General features: G+C 48.0%; 7 protein-coding genes across 7 annotated transcripts; 3 read left to right on the top strand and 4 right to left on the bottom strand.

Annotated features, from left to right (window-relative positions):
• The first annotated feature begins 201 nt into the window (after window positions 1-201).
• Window positions 202-1,842, top strand: FOBCDRAFT_231030 (uncharacterized protein). Its single transcript, XM_031189771.3, has one exon. It carries the CDS (start codon window positions 388-390, stop codon window positions 1,453-1,455), a length of 1,068 nt encoding a protein of 355 aa, XP_031033756.2. The 5' UTR covers window positions 202-387; the 3' UTR covers window positions 1,456-1,842.
• Window positions 1,843-2,001: 159 nt separating this feature from the next.
• On the bottom strand, window positions 2,002-3,745 carry FOBCDRAFT_231027 (uncharacterized protein). The gene is made up of 2 exons (XM_031189770.3): window positions 2,974-3,745; window positions 2,002-2,919 (listed from the first exon to the last, which is right to left on the bottom strand). Exons 1-2 carry the CDS (start codon window positions 3,319-3,321, stop codon window positions 2,164-2,166), a joined length of 1,104 nt encoding a protein of 367 aa, XP_031033755.1. The 5' UTR covers window positions 3,322-3,745; the 3' UTR covers window positions 2,002-2,163.
• Window positions 3,746-4,704: 959 nt separating this feature from the next.
• Window positions 4,705-8,553, bottom strand: FOBCDRAFT_231025 (uncharacterized protein). Its single transcript, XM_031189769.3, has 6 exons — window positions 8,149-8,553; window positions 7,861-8,098; window positions 7,759-7,815; window positions 7,200-7,707; window positions 6,970-7,114; window positions 4,705-6,921 (listed from the first exon to the last, which is right to left on the bottom strand). The coding sequence occupies exons 1-6, from the start codon at window positions 8,490-8,492 to the stop codon at window positions 4,869-4,871; spliced, it is 3,345 nt and encodes a 1,114-aa protein (XP_031033754.3). The 5' UTR covers window positions 8,493-8,553; the 3' UTR covers window positions 4,705-4,868.
• A 304-nt stretch (window positions 8,554-8,857) lies between these two features.
• On the bottom strand, window positions 8,858-9,696 carry FOBCDRAFT_231023 (putative serf family protein). The gene is made up of 3 exons (XM_059609852.1): window positions 9,430-9,696; window positions 9,272-9,356; window positions 8,858-9,171 (listed from the first exon to the last, which is right to left on the bottom strand). Exons 1-3 carry the CDS (start codon window positions 9,490-9,492, stop codon window positions 9,134-9,136), a joined length of 186 nt encoding a protein of 61 aa, XP_059467833.1. The 5' UTR covers window positions 9,493-9,696; the 3' UTR covers window positions 8,858-9,133.
• Window positions 9,697-13,343: 3,647 nt separating this feature from the next.
• Window positions 13,344-15,576, top strand: FOBCDRAFT_51630 (kinase-like domain-containing protein). Its single transcript, XM_031189766.3, has 4 exons — window positions 13,344-14,307; window positions 14,359-14,658; window positions 14,709-15,090; window positions 15,141-15,576. Exons 1-4 carry the CDS (start codon window positions 13,488-13,490, stop codon window positions 15,496-15,498), a joined length of 1,860 nt encoding a protein of 619 aa, XP_031033751.1. The 5' UTR covers window positions 13,344-13,487; the 3' UTR covers window positions 15,499-15,576.
• A 1,242-nt stretch (window positions 15,577-16,818) lies between these two features.
• On the top strand, window positions 16,819-17,983 carry FOBCDRAFT_231018 (uncharacterized protein). Its single transcript, XM_031189765.3, has one exon. It carries the CDS (start codon window positions 16,936-16,938, stop codon window positions 17,926-17,928), a length of 993 nt encoding a protein of 330 aa, XP_031033750.3. The 5' UTR covers window positions 16,819-16,935; the 3' UTR covers window positions 17,929-17,983.
• FOBCDRAFT_231017 (uncharacterized protein) lies at window positions 17,984-19,688 on the bottom strand. Its single transcript, XM_059609851.1, has one exon. It carries the CDS (start codon window positions 19,622-19,624, stop codon window positions 18,125-18,127), a length of 1,500 nt encoding a protein of 499 aa, XP_059467832.1. The 5' UTR covers window positions 19,625-19,688; the 3' UTR covers window positions 17,984-18,124.
• Between the last annotated feature and the right edge of the window lie 8 nt (window positions 19,689-19,696).

The raw sequence follows: 19,696 nt of genomic DNA, 5'->3' as shown, positions 1-19,696 counted from the left end.
AGCCCCCAGCATAGGAAACTACCGTATTAGAATGAGCAGCAGTGTTGCTAAAACATACATTTGATTGAAAAAATTGTTGACTTTCTAGTATATTCCTCGTTGTTAATACCTGACATCTCGTCTTCGTAGTGCTAGAGCACGTGAGTGAATGAAATCGGCCTCCCGCCAGGGATCTCTTGGCAAATCTTAGCTTCCTGCCTTCAGCACCTCTCGACAGCAATAACACTTTTATCTAATTCCAAAAGTGGCATGTTTTACACATCAAGAGCTTTCGTTCATCACTTTATCTCATAAAGTCTTTTCCTTCTCAAATAAGTTACACAACCCACATTATACACGCTAAACTAATCGCGCCACGCCGCGTCAAAGCGTGTTAAGCTGTACAGCATGAGCTTCAACAGCATAAACCCTGGGAACCAAAGCAAAAAGACCCACCACACCCTCTTACCATCACATATCACTCGCTTTGGTTCCGTCTCAGACAGTCTAGAGTCAGAGGACCCTCTAGCCAGAGATGCACCAACAAGAAGTCATAGCCAAAGCCCGGTTAAGCAACATCCAGGTTCCTTGACCCCAAGTGGTAGGTCAAGTCTCGCTGTCGTTCTCACGCGGTCACCAGCGCATCTCGAAGCCTACAGAGGAGTCAGCATCGATGAGGAAGATGGCTTTGATGCCCCGGTCACGTCAGATCTTACTCCACGGGGAAGACCAAAGTCGTTATTCAAAGCAGTCAACGCTCTGAAAACGTCGAGTCCAGGTGGTACACAGACGGGAGTTTCCAGCGATGCAACGTCTACAACACCAGCGCGAGGAAGAGGGAGACCTAAAGGCTCAACGAATAAATCAAAGGGTCTACAAACAGCAGCTGGAGCTCGACAGGCCCGACAAGCTGCTACTAAGCCGCGGCCTCACCCCAATGGCTTTCCAAAACGAAGAGGCCGACCACCAAAGCAACCTTCTCCTCCTCCAGAGACCATCTACTATCAAGTGGATGCACCAATCTTCCCGTTTCTGTGTGAGTGGAGAGACTGCAAGGCTGAACTACATAACCTCGAAACTCTCCGACGGCACGTTTATATCATCCACGGTGATGATGTCAACTGCCTGTGGGGAGAGTGTGGGATGTTGGAGAAACCATCCGAGTTTGAGACGGACGCGGGGTTTAAAGAGCACATCGAGGAGGCGCATCTAGTGCCTCTATCGTGGCACTGCGGTGATGGGTTTAATAATAATCTTGGTGAGCGGAGTTTGCCGAACACAGCAGAGGATGTACCAGATTATCTCAAGGATGAACACGGGAACCAGGTCACTCCCTCGATACGAGATCAGCAGGAAGAAGATTTGTTTACGTGGAGAAAGAACCGGCGGAAACTCAAGGAGCTGCTCATTCGTATGAACGACAACCTCCCCGATGAGTCAGACGAAGAAATGGGAGTTGAGAGACAAGCAGTTTGAGGGGTTCAGAGAGGTTGGTTAACAGAATTGAGTGCAAGTCCGGCTCGGGTCTAATGCAAAGCGATTTTATGATTCAAGGTTACCTTTTGGGTATTGATGGTCCTGAAGTTTCGTTCCGTGAGGGTGACCTTGATGTCTTGCTATCAGTGGCTTGTGAGAGGAGCTTTTGCCCAGAGAAACATGTGGAGAGATGTCTCATCCCCGCGTTTGATGAGGTGATGATGGTGACCGTCATTATGCTTATACGATTACACGTGAAAAGAAGCTGCCGTTTGATTGGAGCTCCTGAACAGTTGAGTACTAGAGGCGAAATTATCAGCCACAGCTGCGAGCTTCTCAAACTCGATTTTCCTGTGTTGAGATCTCTCAAATGAGGCTGAACTTGCGAGGTTCAGGATCTCTAGGGTTGAAGATGGCGTCAAGCTCAGTTGTCTTAGCTCAATGTCATTGGCATACACGGAAATTAGAAGCGTCATCCACACATCCCGATTATCCGAGATGGAGGGACGGGATATCTCACAGCACATCGGCTTGGAACTTTTGCAGTCTAACATAACCAACCATTTATTTAATTTTGAATTATCATTAGGCCCGAGAAAAATGCATAAACTCTGTAAATATTGTAACACCAAAGCACCAATTCCATTGATCTATTAGGTACCAGAACTGCCAAGTGGCATTGCCAACATCCCGCTTTTTTTTTTTTTTTTAATCAGAGTGGCTTCCCTTGCCTCCATCGAGAGGGTTCTTGACTTGGATGAGACCGGGAGCAGCAAGAGTGAAGTTGGGAACGTCATCAGGAGTGGCGATGTTGTTGGAAGTGGTCAGAGCAGCGTGGGTGAAGCCCTGAGCGACCAGCTTATGGTAGGGGAACTCAGCCTCAAGCTTGACAGTCTTGCCATTCCACTTGACGTTCTCGGCCTTGACACTATAAGGAAGCTGTTGGCCAGTGGTGTAAGTAATGTAGAGATCCTTGCCCTTGTGAGACTCCTCAAGAGTAGCGCTGAAAGAGAGGCTCTGGTCCTCAGCGTCAATAACAGCAATGGCACCACCGTTGACCTGGAGAGCAGGGAAGATGGGAAGGTTGATCTTCTTGATGTCCTCAGTGCAAGAACCAGGAACAACAAAGCCCTGGAGAGCAGACCAGGCGAAAGCAGCAGGGACAGTGGTCAGGAAAGGTGACTCAGAGGGGACTTGGCCGAGGTAGATGCGGTAGAAACCGTTCTGCTCACCCTCTTGACCGATGACGGATGAGATCAGGCGGACGACCTCGGGAAGACCCTCGCTTGCGAAGACAACGTTGGCATCTTGGAGAGCACCTAGAACAACTGCAGTGAAGGTCTCAGCGAGAAGGATGGCGTCCTTGAGATTGTCGACGGGGAATTGGTATTTGCAAGGTGAAGGGGCAAATCTGCCGGCTGACTTGAGAGTGGCCAGGGCGCCGATGGCGTGCTGCTCTTCTTGCTATTGCGAATGGTCAGTTGACTGATATTCTTATGATTATGGGTAAGTACTGACAGCAAGGACAGTCTTGAGAACATGGGTGGCCTCATGAAACTTGTCACCCTCAACCTTGTATCCCTCAATCTTGTTGGTAACATTGTAGAGAAGAGAGCAAAAGTAAGCAGTCTCAAAAAGCTCGTTGAAGGCAATCAGCTGGAAAGCTGTGGTAGAACCATCACCAAGAGTGGTAGGAAGAGGAGCACCAGGGAGCTTTCCACCAGCCTGGATAGCGATCTGCTTCTCCTGTGAAGCATCGGGGTTGGGGAATCCGTTCGCAGCAGGAACCCTGTAAGATCGGGGGACGATGCCAGCAATTGCAGAGCCGACAAGGCCTACAGAGGCAAAGAGTGTTGAGAAACGCATGGTTTCAGTTGTTGTGACGTGAACGAAAGGGAGTGTTGGCTATGATAGATAGACAAACAGAGAATGTGATGTTTTATACTACAATATGGGACACGACTGTGAATGTGGTATGAACTGAAGAGAAAGAATCTGTTGAGGGAAGTTGCTCGAGGGATATATAGCTGTAATAGAAGAGAGACGGCACTTGGAAGAGGCTGGAGGATGGCTCAGCGGCGAGAATTGAGTTCACGGCAAGGTTGCCTTTGAGGAGGGGTCTTGGAGCTCTCATGACGACATGAATCTCACCGGACGAATGTGATGAGATTAAACTTGTGTGCCGAATCCCGCTGTGTCTTTGATGCTATGCTATGCTATGCTAGGTCTTACTCTTCAGCTCTGGATCTAGGCCTTGCCGAGATGTTGCAGTTAAAAGGACGAGCTAGCTAGTTGAACGGCTAACACGGCCAGAGCTATCTTTGGAGTAGGGTCGGAGAATTGCGGTAGCGCGGAGACGATGTTACCTTGAGCTTATTGCATCATTGAGATATTGAATTAATTTATTAATGTTATGGTTAAAGATATAGCATTTAACGCAGTGATGAAAGAGAAATCCTAAGACAGGTAATTTCTCGACAGTAAAGTTTCTAACAAGCATAAAACGCCAAGGAAACATAGAGAAACGAAATGCAGAATGTTACATCAACGAAACTGTTTCATAAACTTTGGCTCGGCTCATCTGTCGTGTGGCTTGAACGCCAAATACAACCGTGCTCACAAAATGTACTCCGCCCCACGGCTACGTGAATCCCCAGCTTTAGTGCCAGGCACTGAAATGTCATCGGGCTACAGTAGATAGGGCTTAGACTTGGTTATACTCGGCAGCATGATCCCGGTGGTGAAGCTATTTCGTTAGGACGGGATTGTCAAGTTCCGTTGCTAATTGGGGACTTTGGTGAGCTAAGCGGGTATTGGTTGTTTATGGCACTATTGTGGCATGGTATTGTATCAGAGACATTTCGTGAAGTATATGCTCTCAAACTGTTGAAGTTGCTCAGGTTTAAGCAGCTGGATGGATGACCGCAATTATGGACCAGTGGTTTTAGGGGCTGATGAGTATGACAGACCAGATCAAACACTCAAATCGATAAGCTTGACGATCCTTGTAGTTCAAGCTGACCTTCTGTGCCCAAAAAGGTGACTGCCCTGAGGATCCCATCTCACATTGTTTCTCAGTTCCGCCCCCAATATCATGCCAGAAACTCTGTTGGTCTTGGGATGTCGACTACTCTACAGGCACATAAGCATATTCATTCACATCGACCATTGAAGAATAGGTAACAAGAGCCTCTTATGTTGTCCCAGTTTAATAAACACTCAAACGGGTTGGGATGGGAATCCATTTATACCTAATGAAAGATGCCGAGAATACTTGCGCTTTTGTCATAGACCACGGTGGTGGAAAGAGGTTTCATCAGATCCATATCATAACGCATCTGCCAATAGAGAGCATTGCATTTGTTACGCCGCGACTCGAAACAGATCTGTCGTGACTTTCAATTTTGAATCCATCAATATAATTCATCGATATATCTGATCATTGCGCCCCCTGCCTCTGCCTCTGCCTTTGCTTCTGCGTCCATAAGATCCGCAACCTCCATCGCCTCTAGGCACTCATCCAACAACTTACGTGTCTCAATTGTTTCGCTGTCGTCTGGCCCAAGTCGCTTTATCTGAAGCCTGAGACATTCCTCAAAAAGTCTTCTCGCATCTCCAAGCATGTCGACATCAGGGTACAGGTGCCTGTCGTTTAAGAACCTTTGACCAAACAATAACCAAACACTTCCAAGGTTGGCCATGACCCGAAGGGTTGTGGGATGATCTTCGCCAAGAATCTTTTTATCGACCTCGAATGCCTCAAGGAAAAGGTCTTCTGCCTTCCCCATTTCATCCCCATTAAAGAATGTCATAGCTAGGTTTGCCTTGCTGTGAGCGGTCGAGGGATGTTCTTCACCCATGGTTCTGATCTTTACTTCTATAACCCGTCTATGCAGTTCTTCCGCCTCTTCCCCTTCAAGATGGACTGCCAGGTTGTCCATCACTCGGATTGTTTCCATGTGTTCTTCTCCAAGTATCCGTTTTCTAACCTCCAACACGTGGCGATCTAACGCTATTGCTTCATCGATTCTATCTTGATTCGATAAGTGGACTGCCAAATTAGCCATGGCATCAAGTGTCTGCTCGTCTTCGTCGCCATGGAGACGTTTCAAGGTCTCAATAAGGCCAGTCAGTAAACTGTCGGATTCCTCGTAACAACCTAAGTCTGCCAGCGAGCACGCGAGGTCGGAGATGAGGACGTGAGTCTCTAGGTGATCTTCGCCGAGTAACTCTCTTCGGATGTCCAGTCCCTCTCGCCTCAATCTTTCTGCTTCTCTGTGGCGACCTTGGTGACAGAAGAATGACCCAACTCTGTGAAGCAAAGAAGCCCTGATAAGTCTGTCTTCCTCAGTTTCAATTATCTGAGCTTCAAGGACAGCATTTGCATGGGAAAGATAATTAGTACATGTCGTCAACTTTTCGAACCACCATTCAACATCATCAAAGTCTGCAAAGGGATAAAAGTCCGACACTGCCAAAACGGCGTGTCTTGTGAACTCGGCTATGCTTCCTTTTCGCACCAACCAAGTTCGTGTGACTAACTGGATCAGACGATGCATAGAATGATCGCCACCCTTCTCTGCCCGGATGAAGCAGAATGCCTTCAGAATCCCAAGGGCCTTGACAAGTTGCATTTTGATGTTTGACCCTGCAGGTAGATTCTCTTTGGCGTGAAAGTCGACGAAATCAAGAGGTATTTTTTGACGATCGAACAAACACATCAGTGACAGGAGCTCACTGGCGAAGGGGTACTGTCTTTCTATCTGTTGAAACGACAGCATCCAAGTCTGAGCAACCGCGTGAGGAGTATCAGCATCTCTCCCGACAGTCTCGAAATCTTCATTCAGAAGGTCAACAAGATCGTTTTCGCTTCCGTCCAAGAGCTCGATGTATTCGTTGGCCGTGATGGAGTTCTCTTGTATGAAGGCAGCTGCTTGCACCAATGCTAGAGGAAGAAATTCCAGACGGGATGAGAGTTGAAGCAGGTCCTTTTCCGATTCATCCTCTTGATGTATGCCTTGACGGAGAAGCTGACACGCCTCTTGATCGCTCATTTGGCCTACTTCGATAGGATATTTGCCCTTTGTAAGTCTTGAGCCTACTTGCATATTCCTCGTCGTGATGAGAACTCTGCCGTGAGCACATTGCGGTATGAACTGGCTTAAGCTCTTATCAGTGTTTGGTTTCATCTTGGAAGATTCATTCTGGGGGAAGAAAAGTTGCAAGTCATCAGCGTTATCAATAACCATCAACCACGGTCCACTCTCCTTGCTCCCCAGCCAGTCTTGGACAACTTGTAAAACATCGAAAGTTGGGTCCTCATGCCCAGGTATCTTGCACTCGTTGGCGATGTTGGTGTAACCTTCGGAGAACTTTTCGACGCTGCTGGCGTGAACCCAAAACACTGATGTATCTTGAGAAACCTCTTGAGCCCAATATGCATACGACAATGCGATTTGGGTCTTTCTAAACTAAGTCAGCGAGTAAGCTTTCAATCGAGAGTTGTAAACATACCCAACTCCACCAAGACCACAAAGCGCAGCTCTTTGATGGCCCCTGCTATGAGACTGGGGTTCTAGATCTCCAAGTTGACTCTTCAGTAGGTAAAGTATCTCGGATCTTCCGACAAAATCTGGGTTGAAAGTATATGGAATAAGGCCTGATAAGTCAGTATTGACTCAGATTATCCAGTCCTCATTTAATTGACTAGGGAGTCCTGGAGTCGACGTCGGCTAGGTACTCACAATGTGCAACATGAGAGTGCTTCTGAGGCTTGGACTGTGGTTGCTGGATCCTCTTCATCCAACGCCTAAGCTCTCTGCATATGGCCACAAATCCAGGCTCATCAGAATTAGAAAACTTGGTCATCTCAGCATGATTCTTATGTATGCCGATTGAGATGTATCCGGGCAGGATAGCCGAATGCTTAGGAACGATCACTCCGAATCGTTTTGTCGGAAGCTCTTCATAGAAACATGTAATGTCTATCATGCTGGCCTCATCTTTGCTACGCGTCATGAGAAGAGCCTGAAAGCTGTCCTGAATTCGGGCTAGGACTTCGGAGTCTCTTGTAAGAACTTGGACAATATCGCTGTTGGTCTCTTTGATCAATCCGACGGAGCGCGAGACCAATTCTCCGATTTTGGCGAGGCTTGATCCACGATGTGGTGTGCCGAGGAAGATGACACCACGAGTAAAGTTGACTATATCTTGAAGGTGCTGTTCAGAGCGTTGCTTTGCTGTAACGAGTGCCTGTTTGCTTGATCAGCCGTCAAATCTGGATCCTTGACTCGAGTGACTCACATCCTGGCAAACAAGTCCGCCCAGACTGTGGCAGACAAATATAATAGGTCGTTCATTCTAGAATCGTTAAAGATGAATGAAATTAAGGATGGGGATGTTTACTGTGTTATCGCTCTGCCGAAGTGATGCGAGAGCAGTCACGAGATTGTATGCATGATTGGAGATCCGATTCTGCGAAGGAACATCTTCCTTACCGATGACAGTTGAATCATAAGAATAAGTAAGAATACGTGCAGTCTCAATCTCCAGAGGAAGGAGTGTTTTAGGCCACGGATTTCCTGAACTTTTGTCCGTCCACGTTTTTTGACAATCTCCCTTCAATCCATGAACGAAGACGATGCTGGCCTTTTGGTCAGACAACGACTTGACGAAGACAGATAGCGGACTCACTCGATGTTATCACTTTCGGTGCTATGGAATGTCTGTATACCAGAGTAATAGAATGTTGTACGGGTTTGAGCAACTGGCTCTGGTGATGGCTCTGGAGTTGGGTTCTCCTTAACATCACTAGGAGTTGTATCTGATTTGGATTTAGAACGAAAGATGCGCCGCACAGAAGAAAGCATTTTCGAGGAGATAAGACTACTATGTATTAGAAATGAGGTAGAAGAACAAGAATCTACACAATGATGGGGTCGATCCTGTTTCATAAAGATTTGGGTATCATCTCTAAGCGCCCAACGTGTCAGGAGACGCTCATAAGCGCCGGGTGCCGAGGGACTGTAACATGGCATGGCCCATTAGACTCGATGGTGGTCGGCGGTATCAAATGGGAATTGAAGTTTTCGGCAGGGTATACACGGGGTCAGGATAGTGAAAGTTGAACCAACACGAACTTCGACTTGACGTGTCAGATTTTGCCTCAGTGATGCCGATCCGGGTGCTCTCGTCCAGACGTACATCAAAGATATGTCGCATACTTGTAAGATGAGCTTTCTTCCTATAAGCAGATCTTTCGCTAATAAGCATTATAGCTCTAAGGGTTAAAAAACAATTATTAATAGTGCATGGAGTATATCGTTCTCAAGCGAGCATGTTTAGATCATGATCCTGGAGTGGAGAAGCAGGGGAAAAAACACAAGAGAGATCAGTGCTGCTTATTTAACCGTCACGAGAAACATGATCACAAAGTTTTATTGAAAGAGGGGAAGGCTAATGACCTTTTTATAAAAAAAAACAAATCCATATCATTGCACCGCTTCGCCTGTGCTACCCAAAATTCGTTTCGTTTCGTCGCTGCTGAAGAAAGCCATCTGGTTTCGAACGTACCACACTTGGTCCGGCCCTCAATTTCATATATTCTTGCGGTTTCCGGTTTTTGGTAAAGTGAGCGATGGTTTTCGAGCCGAACTTGTTGATATTCGTACACCAGCGTTTATTTCTTGCCGGCGGTGCCAGCCTTGCGGGCATCAGCTATGGGGTTTGTCAGCATTTCCTGTCCCAAAAGCGACGTTGTGTTGGTTCGTGGTTGTATTCGGACATCGGATCGTAGGGGTGTAAGGAGTGGACATACAAGCTGCCTGCTTTCGTCGCATAATTTCAGCGGCGGTCTCTTTCTCCTGCTGCATTTTGGTACCGCTCTTGTTATTTCCCGCTTTCTAGATAAGGAAATGTCATGTTAGTGTATCTGATGTTACCGAGATCTGGAGGGAGATCAGGGGTAAGACCAACAAGTTTTTTCTGTTTATCGAGGTTGGCTTGGCGATCCTTTTCGCGCTGGTTGCCACGAGACATAGTGTCAGGTATCCAATAATGGAGAGATCCTGTAAGATTCGTTGAGAGAGACTTGAAACTGGGTGTTTGGACTGTCGAGCGTTTGTTTCGAGCGAGGTACAGAAGAGGGAAAGAGTCGGTTGCGACACAAGCGGCCAGACCGTCATATAAACATAAGCAGACGGGACTGAAGGTTGTGCCCTTTTCCGCTTTAGTGACAGTCGTTACTAAAGACCCAATCGGAGAACAAGGTTTCGGAGGCCTGTATGGCCTCGATCTGGGCTGCATTGACCGATCCAGGTACTTTATTTTAGTATACTAATCTCATACAATCTTATGTACCTCGCCTCAACTTGTCACCCAACCCTGTTTTTCGCTGACACGACCTCAGCATCAATTGTCAACTGATAAAACAATAGAGAGACAAAACTGACCTAAATGATTTTGTGTTTTAGTTGAGTTCGAAGGAAAAGTATTATTTGTCATTGGTTGATACTTGCTTCTTGACTAACGAAGAAACGACATCAAAAGTCCAAACCTTGATGCCAATATCCAATACTTACATCACAGCACATGAGAAAGTTTATCCGAGCTGAGCTTCTTAAAAATAGATAAGCCACGTAAGAGGCAGACTTGGCGAACTCGCTGTGTCCTTGATGATTCCATGTACCACACTAAAAGACTCATGATATGCTTAGGGAAGTGAGGCAAACCCGAATGCAAAAACCTGTGTTTCAGTGAGCTACAACAGCATCCCCATTGGCTTTTCGAAGCTCATGTGCCAACAAATAGATGCAATACTGAGTTCAATAGTTTATTGGATTGCTTACGGCGCTGTTGCGCTTTGGCTATTGGATGTCAGGTGGGTACTAACTTTCAACTTGAAATACCACTTACATGCGCTTAGCTGAGACCAAACGAGACAGTAATGGCACGTGCCATAACATTTTCTATCCATTTGGACTACGATATCAGAAAGCAACATCTTTAATGATTTGCTAATGAAACTGAAAAGTCCATCGACCTTCCCTGATCGGTAAATGACCCAGTAACATGGTCCGGCCCACTTGGTGCCTCGCTTGACCAAAACACCAAGAAAGAATTATCACCAAAAAAGACATACAACAGCGGGGATTCGCTGGTCGTCACCGACCCAACTACTAATCCGCCCCTTATCAGCTTATCTATGGGAGAGCGGACGGGATCCCGAGTTCTCTGATAGGTATGGTCGTATGTGATAGTTCGATGCAATACTCTAGCTTATAGGGACACTTTGAACAAGACACAGCAGGCAGGCAGATAGATATAGGTACTCAAGGGTAGTATCAACGGAAAACAGACGGACCGAAGTTGTCAGGTTTCATTCGTCCAGGAGCTTGCCAATTTTCAGCCTCACCGAGCTCAGCACAGCTGTGTTGTCTTGACAATCAGAGTTCATAAACACCTCGATACACCTCTTGAGCTTGCTTGTAAATCGGATCTTGGTCATCATTTAGAAAATTGGCTGTCTCTGCTTAAATGGCTGGCGCAAAGATTAGCCTATTGACTATTCCTAGTCAATTTTGTGAGCAGTCATCGTAAGTCTATGCCAGCGGAGACACTTCGGTCACTCGATGGCCGGGTTCTCTGGTAATACGATAAGGATCATTTAGCTACTCTCCAAATGCAGTATCAAAAAGTCTTCAAAATGACAATTTGGCTGAAATAAGGTACAAAATGGCTGGTGTGGACTAAGCCATGAGAGCAAAAGGCCCGGCCGGCTTGGCTCACTTACACAAACCACATTCAGGCAATCCCCGAAACGCTAGTCGTTGCTCACAACACGACACATATTGATGCGTATATAAGCTCTTCGTAATGCTTAGCATGCTGGGCTTGTGAAACGTCATAGGCAAACATTACCAGTATTCCCCTTCTACGGCGGGCGGTGACTCGAGGCTTTCGTATACGCGTACTTGGAAACTTCCACTTAACTTTTTGAAGATCAATTACAACTAACAAACCTACGCGTAAATACTGTGAGATCTTATGAATCAGCGTAGTGAGTTGAATCCAATTCCAGTTAAGAAGGCTTCTCGTATGCCAACACAACCTCTCTTATAAATATCTTTTTTGAATGTTGCTAGTCTCATCGGATATGACGATATGGCTTTGGGAGGGGTTTTTACAGTAAGTAAGTCGACTAAGTTAAATTCAATAAGCTTTTTAAACCAGTACTGAGCATTGGATCTCATGTCTCCTGATGAAGTGCATGAACATCCAAGATAGTCCTGTCTTTTCACATCTCTGGTAAAACACGGCTGACTAGCGTTGATAACCCTTGGTGGTTCAAGCTTTATCATGCCACTAGTTCCAGGGTAGTCCACTCAGGCACAAACATTTCTGATTATGACAGCGACATTGAAAGGCTTTGCGGCATCAGTATATTTGATCAATTGGTGAGTTTTAGAGTTGGGTCTCCATGATGACCGGGCTCAGTATTAGATCCCGAAGCAACTTCCATAACAAAGTTGGGGTCTTTTCGAGTCCGTAACTTGGATGTTGTCAATCATCGTTCCACAAACAAAATGGCCCTGTTCTGACATCTCCCCACATTGGCATTGCACAATGATGAGTTACCAGGATAGGAAGTACTGCAATGTTGGTCGCCTCATTCATGCCATGAGCTTTCGACTCAATCGTTTTCTAGAAAGGCAAGGTACAATCTGCAGAGCCCAAGCAAGCAACCCCAGGCCACGGGAACCAATATCGAGAACCAACAGGGTCTCTTTTCCGATCTGGCAAGACGCTATCGGCGCCTCATGATTCTAGCGCAAAGACAGACTCGAAACGTACCGTTCTAGTGGTTCGTTCGCCCTAGGATGCCCGAAAGACGGACCTACCAACAACCCACTGTAGAACGTCACTCCTTTACCGGGGACTTCGGGAGGATGAGTACTTTGGCTAAATTCGCAATTACGCTTTATATCTCACGGCATTATCTCACCGGAGTTTGCGGGCAGTCGAACGATACCGAGCGGCCGAGGGCGCAGCTGGCTTTGTCAGATAATGAGAAGCCAAGCCAACCTAAGCTCACCTTAAACTAACGTTACCCAGACCCTAGGGAACTCCCAGGCTAGACCACCCAAGCCACAGAGAGGTGCGAGGCGGGCGAGTTTAGAAGAGGCGAGGCGTTCCAGATCCCCGCCTACAAGGGAGACGAGGGAATTCACCTCGAGTTTGCGTGAGATGCTGTTGTATGGTACTGTGATTATAGTGAATGCAGTAATATGTAAAGTGACAGCCTGCATACAGTATTCCCCTATCCAGTTTAAGTTTATATGTAACTCTATTAACACAGAAGAGAAGACAAAGTCACATCCATCCATCCATTGGACCATGGGTGAGGCTACGCCTAAGATCGCTAGACTTTTAGAGCTGAGTTACTGGGCGGGCAATGGCGATAGAGGGGCCGATGCCGACCTGCATTGCATTCATTGTAATTATTAATCATGCCTCAGGCAGAAGTCTCCGACGCCGCCCCCATTCCCATCGAATCCATTCATTCCCATCCATGGTCAAGGCCCATTTCCAATCCAATTCCCAGATCAAGGCCAATCCTAAGCAAGACCCATAGCCTGCCTGACCCAGTCTCATTCTCGGTCTCAAGGCCAGCAGCGTCATTCCTCTTGAGGTTCTTGTGTCTTCTTCCTCCCTTTTCTTCTTTTACAACAGTGGTGTTGCTCTAAGCTCCCCTGTGACTTCTTTCTCTCAACAAGGTAGCTTCGTCTACTCATCGGTCCCGACACTTATACCTATCTCGCTACGGACGGATATAAGGCCGCGACTTCAACAACGCGCAACAACAACCCACTCGTCGATCTTCTACCTGCCTCGATCAACATCAACCTGAAAACGTTCTCTCGCCTCCCAATTATTTATTTTGTCGAATATGGAAGCAAATCTCTAGTCGAACACCCGCCAAAGCTGTTTCCGTCTCTGCCCATCCAAACGTTTCCGATAACGTTACCGTCGCTATGCCGTCTCAAAAGACCTCCAATGGCACCGGCCAGGTGAGCCATCGCCTGCGCAATTTCTTCCGCATGAACACTGGAGGTAGCACCGGCAGTGCTTCTAGCGATAAGGACAAGGAGAAGGAGAAGGAAAAGGGTTCGGCCGCCACCACTCCCGATCCCTCGAAATCCCGTCATACCAAGTTCTTTAGTAATACCGTCGGCCGTCTGCGCGCGCACACCGTCGCTAGCGAGGGTAACCAGCTGGAGGAAGCCATGAGTCCTACGGCACATGCAAACCCTTATTTCGCCCATCAAGGCCAACCAGGATTGCGTCACCACAATTCCGACTCTGTTCCCCCAAGCCCCCCCGATACACCGAGTCTCAAGGTCCAAGGCCCTGATGGTGCCCCTGCGAACGATCAAACTACCAGCGAAACCAAAGAGGAACTCGCCCGGAGACTTAGAAGAGTCGCCAGTGCACCCAATGCCCAGGGCCTGTTCTCCAAAAACGATCCCAACAATGAGCGTCCCGCGACTGCCGAGCTCGGCAAGGATCCTCTTCTCACAAGTTCAGGCGCATTGGGCCTTATAGAAACGGCTAAGGCTCTGGAGGCCGAAGACAAGGCCAAACATGCCAATTCTGACGATGTTCTTGCTGCTCTTCCTGCTCCTAATCTGGGCATGGCTTTCCGCCGCACCTATAGTTCCAATTCTATCAAGGTTCGAAATGTTGAAGTTAGCCCCTCCAGCTTTGACAAGATCAAGCTTATTGGAAAGGGAGATGTTGGAAAGGTGTACCTCGTAAGGGAGAAGAAGAGCAGCAGGCTTTATGCCATGAAGAGTATGTCCACCGGTCATGTTTACCATCGCAACAACGACTAACTAGCTACAGTACTAAGCAAGAAGGAAATGATCAAGCGCAACAAGATTAAGCGAGCTTTGGCAGAGCAGGAAATTCTTGCGACAAGTAACCATCCGTTCATTGTCACATTATATCACTCTTTCCAGTCAGAAGACTACCTATACCTGTGTATGGAGTACTGTAGCGGCGGCGAGTTCTTCCGCGCTCTGCAAACACGACCTGGAAAATGCATTCCTGAAGAGGATGCTCGATTCTACGCCGCCGAGGTAACAGCAGCACTGGAATACTTGCATCTTATGGGTTTCATTTACCGAGACCTGAAGCCTGAGAGTATGTTGAGATGCTGTGCTTACAAATCTGCCACTGACCCTTTGTGATAGACATTCTCCTGCACCAATCGGGTCATATCATGCTTTCAGACTTCGACTTGTCCAAGCAGTCAGATCCTGGTGGCAAGCCGACCATGATCGTCGGCAAGAACGGAGCCCGTACCGACGCTCTCCCAACTATCGACACTCGTTCATGTATCGCTAACTTCCGCACAAATTCTTTTGTTGGCACAGAAGAGTACATTGCGCCAGAAGTGATTAAGGGCAGCGGTCACACAAGTGCGGTCGATTGGTGGACATTGGGTATCCTTATTTACGAAATGCTTTACGGCACAACACCCTTCAAGGGCAAGAACCGAAACGCAACTTTCGCAAATATCCTTAGAGAGGATATTCCATTCCCCGACCATACCGGTGCACCACAGATCTCAAAGTAAGTCCTGGATAAAAACTCACAATCCTACTGTTCTAACCAAGCCACAGCCTCTGCAAGTCTTTGATAAGGAAACTACTCATCAAGGATGAGAACCGACGACTGGGCGCCCGAGCTGGCGCATCAGATATCAAGGCGCATCCATTCTTCAGAACGACACAATGGGCACTCATTCGACACCAAAAACCACCGATTGTTCCTCACGCGGGCCGAGGAGTTGATACAGTCAACTTCCGAAACGTCAAGGAAAGCGAGAGTGTCGACTTGTCAGGATCAAGGGCGATGAACTTAAAGGGAGTTCCGTTGGACAGTGGACTGGCAACTCCTGGTGGTGAAATTGCCGACCCGTTCCTCGAGTTCAACAGTGTCACTCTGCATCACGATGGCGACGACGATCATCACCGTTGAGTTTGAGTTTGAGTTTCTGGGTGCAACATTTGAGGTTCAGGAGTTCGAAATATTGTTATTGATAGTCGACCTCGATCATGGATTGGACATGTTGCCGCACGTATACGCATGGGGTTATGATCTGAGATTCTTGCACTGGGGCGTCTATTCTTTTATTCAGCGTCGTTTGACACATACTTTGCACTCGACACTCCTTTGGACGATTGCTTGTAAGAGGGAGAGAGAGGGAGAGAGAAACCACGAAAGGCAGAAGAGACGAGAGAAGCAGACAACGAAAGGGGACAGAAAACAGAAGCGGAGGGTAGAGAAATGAAAGAGACGAGAGAGAGGAAGTCTCAGCATCCTACGATTTGCCGCTGTTAAAATGGCGTCTGGTCTGGCGTTTCGGGAAGAGCGGGAAAGAAGTCATGTTATGTAAAGTTACCATTCAACAAAGATGACGAGCCATGCACGAACGAAGGCTAGCTTATAGAACCACAGGGATGTTTTTTTGACCGTGTCTTGGGTGATGTGAGTTGAGGTAATTCACCAATATACCAACTACAAGCCAGGTCGTGTCATGAGTCAACCACAGATAAAACAAGGTTCATCTATCTGACTTGACAGGTGTTTATGTAATATTTCTCTCACAGGTGAATACGTCGCGTGTTGAGGTTCTTTCACGGTCTGGGTCATCTGGGCTCAAGGACTCGGCACATGACCACACTTAGACATTTGCTGATGGAGGCGCAGAGGAACATCTGCCTAAGTGAGACCTTCGGGACCCTTAAAGTCTGAAATAAAAGAAGTTTTTACCAGCCAAATTATGGAGACAAAATGCCTTGAGAACTTCTCGCATGACGGAAGTTGTGTTCATGGGGTCGGGTAGAAGGTAGTGCTGAAAGACTCAAAAGAGTGAAACTCCCCCAAATTCGAGTTGGTACGGTCTCAGTAACACTCTTAACAACAGTTTTGGCTAGCTTGAGTCTCATTTGAATATTAGATCCAGCGGTTTGAGTCGCTCCAGAAGAACAGAGCATAAGAACCCAGATGTCACGACTACGCCCGGCTTCCGAGCCCCGGCACCGGACCCGGCGCTCATCGGATCGGGCCATTCCCGTCGCCAGAATACCACAGCTTTCCCGGCCGTATCTTCTCGAATGGAGTACACAAAATTGTCGGCAGAAAGAATTACTCAATGTTGAAGAGTTCCAAGAAGAGATGCTGGCGGTGGAGAGGCCAGGATGGCGGAAGTTGGCTATCGTAAGAGGTGAATGCGATATGGGTGTTCTAATAGGGGTGGAGTTGGATAAGAAAAGGGGTGGGTGGGTTTGGGAGTTCCCTGAGACGGAGATCAGAAGAAGGAAGCCTGAAGAGGAGGATGGCGAGACGAAAGAGAAAGATGACGATGACGGGTCTGATGAGGATGAGGGAATCAGAATATGTCGCGCATCACTTATGGTCAAGGAACAGCTCCCTATTCTTCTCCTCGATGGTCTTCCGTTTCGAATACCCTCACGACCTTATCGACCTTCAAGAGTACCAAGTAATACACGTCCAGACGGCAAAGCATCAAGCAAGCGCCCCCCAAAGCGATCCGGCCTGGAAGATTCTCTCTGGCAAGCCCTCGTCGATATCCGCCCGATAGAGGACCTAGTCGCAGAGCTCATCTACGATATGTGGCTACAGAAACTCGACTCCCTACCGCCTCTCGGATCTGACTTCGTGGATGTTCAGTGGACTATCGCGCGAGCCCTTGAGACCAATGCCGATATTACAAGAAGCATGGAGCGACGAGGAGAGTTCAGTACCATAACGTCCGCAGACTGGTCAAATCTTGCAGAACGTTTACAAAGGCGCATACAACTCTCTGTGACCGTTGCTCTCCAAGCACATGCTCAGCAAGCCCAGGACGACCCCAAGGATTCAAACTCAAGAAGTCTGGATCGAATAGCATATCTAGGAGGCCTCTTGCTGCCCCTGACAGTTGTATCAGGGATCCTGTCAATCCAAAGCTCATATGGTCCGGAGGGTAAATCATTTTGGGTCTTCTGGCTTGCATCAGGGCTTTCTTCCCTCCTCGCCATCCTCATCATTTACGCAGACCATCTGAGAACGTTGGATGTGTGGATGGAAGTTGCAGCAAGTGAGATTCTGGACCTGGACCACAATAAACGATTCCAGGCGAATAGAACCCCACGTCGACGAGAATATTATAGCAGTGGCGATCCCGAACGGGGAGAAGCCAAGTTGACGACAGCATCGGATGGAGGCGTGTATGTTGTGCAACATCGGGGAGATGGAACGAGAGGCAAAGCTTGGAGGAGAGGGGAACTAGGTTGGCTTGGGGCGATGAAGAAGATGTCAGGATGGTATCGATGGAGGGGAAGTCCAGGGATGGAGTTCAGGATGCCTGGTTGGGAGAGGAAGGTAAAGAACTTGGTGTGGTGATGAGATATTTGTCTCCAGACTTCTCAGGATAGACTGCACAGAGGCTATAAAGGACAGGGCTTTATATTCAATAGATAGATCACGCCTTGCGTTTCATATTAAATAAGATATCAAGATTTCATAGCAATTATGCCTCCGTCATTCTCCATTCGTACACGCACGCAATCAAAGCCATGCTTCATCCCTCATTTCAAACTTACACGCGATCCACGCTCGAACGACGTCCACCAAGGCCAATCTTTTCTTTTCCATCCATCCATGGCCGCAAGCACTCGGGGATCGTAACAGTCTTCGCCTCTTCATCCCAGCCATTCTCAAGAATAGCTGCTATCACACGAGGAACAGCCAAGGCAGTACCATTGGAAGTCCAGGGGAAGGCGAGCTTGCCATCAATGCGTGTTCGTGTGCCGAGGCGGCGGGTTTGGTAGTCGGTGCACATACTTGCTGATGTGACTTCGCCCCAGTTGTCGCGACGGCTGGGGAAGAAAGCCTCCATGTCGATCTTGCGGGTGGCTGATGCGCCGAGGTCGTGGGAGGGCATAGAGAGGATACGGCAGTAAAGGCCGAGTGAAGAAAGAATCTCGGTCTGCAAGTCGAGCATCTCGTCAAAGAGTTCCTGAGCGACATCCTCGTCTGGTGCTGTCCATGCGAACATTTCCACCTTGGTGAACTCGTGCACTCGGTATAGACCCTTGGTGTCGGCACCACGGGCTCCGGCTTCGGCGCGATAGCAGCGAGAGACGGCAACTCGCTTGAGAGGTAGGTCTTCGGAATCAAGGGTAGTGTTTGCCTTCATTCCTGCTAGGGCAATTTCAGATGTTCCAGTGAGGCACATCTCAGGGACGCCGCGCTCAGCGTCTTCAGCTGACTGGGCGATAGTGTAGACTTGTTGCTCGCCGTTTAGATCGCGAGGCTGGAATCCACAGGCGGCGCCAATGTGACTGTATACCATGCTAGGAGGTGACACTTGCGTCCAGCCATGACGAGTTGCGACAGCAAGGGCATACTGAACCAAGGCTTGCTCCAGCTGAGCAGCCTCGCCAAGTAGATAATACCAACCCCAACCGGAAGCAGTAGCAGCACCAGCAAAATCAAAGATACCAAGCTCAGAACCAATGTGAACATGAGATCGCCAGATTTTATCCTCAGGTGATTCCTTAAAAGTGGGTGGGTCGTTGATATAGCTCATAACCTCAAAATCGCTTCCCTTTGGAGTATCAGGATGAGTGAGATTAGGTAACTCGAGCGCCAACTCCTCCATTTGCGTAACAGCCTGCGATTCTCCCTTTTCAATTGCCGAAAGATCCTGCTTGAGTTGTCGCGCCTCCTCTTGGATCTGCTCACGGGTCAATTGGCGCACTTCCTTGAGATCCTCATCATCGCTGCTCGTCGCCGGATTCGCAAGCTGTCTCCTCAACAAATTCGACCTCTCACGCAATGCGCGACCCTGCCGCTGAAGATCCTGCCATCTCGCATGAAGTTCTAGAATTTTAGCTGGGTTTTGCGCCTGATTGCGATAATTGCGCTCCACACAAGTCTGCTGATAAAGTTCTGCGTGTTGTCTGATGTGCTTGATATCGACGATGGGTTTTGGCGCCGAAGGAGGCCGCTTCACATCTGCGAAACTGCGAGCCAATAGTGGATTGAGTCTCGGGTGTAGAGCGCGACACCGTAGGCGCGATAATGTCCTGTTCATGGTGGATGTTGAATTGGTGAGCAGCTCATATGAAGCATGACTGAGGTACTAAGTTAGACTGCCTGATCAGCG

Source organism: Fusarium oxysporum, chromosome IX (assembly GCF_013085055.1).
Source record: "Fusarium oxysporum Fo47 chromosome IX, complete sequence".
NCBI lineage: Eukaryota > Fungi > Ascomycota > Sordariomycetes > Hypocreales > Nectriaceae > Fusarium > Fusarium oxysporum.
The sequence above is the reverse complement of the archived record's forward strand: the minus strand, read 5'-3'. Positions and strand labels throughout refer to the sequence as shown.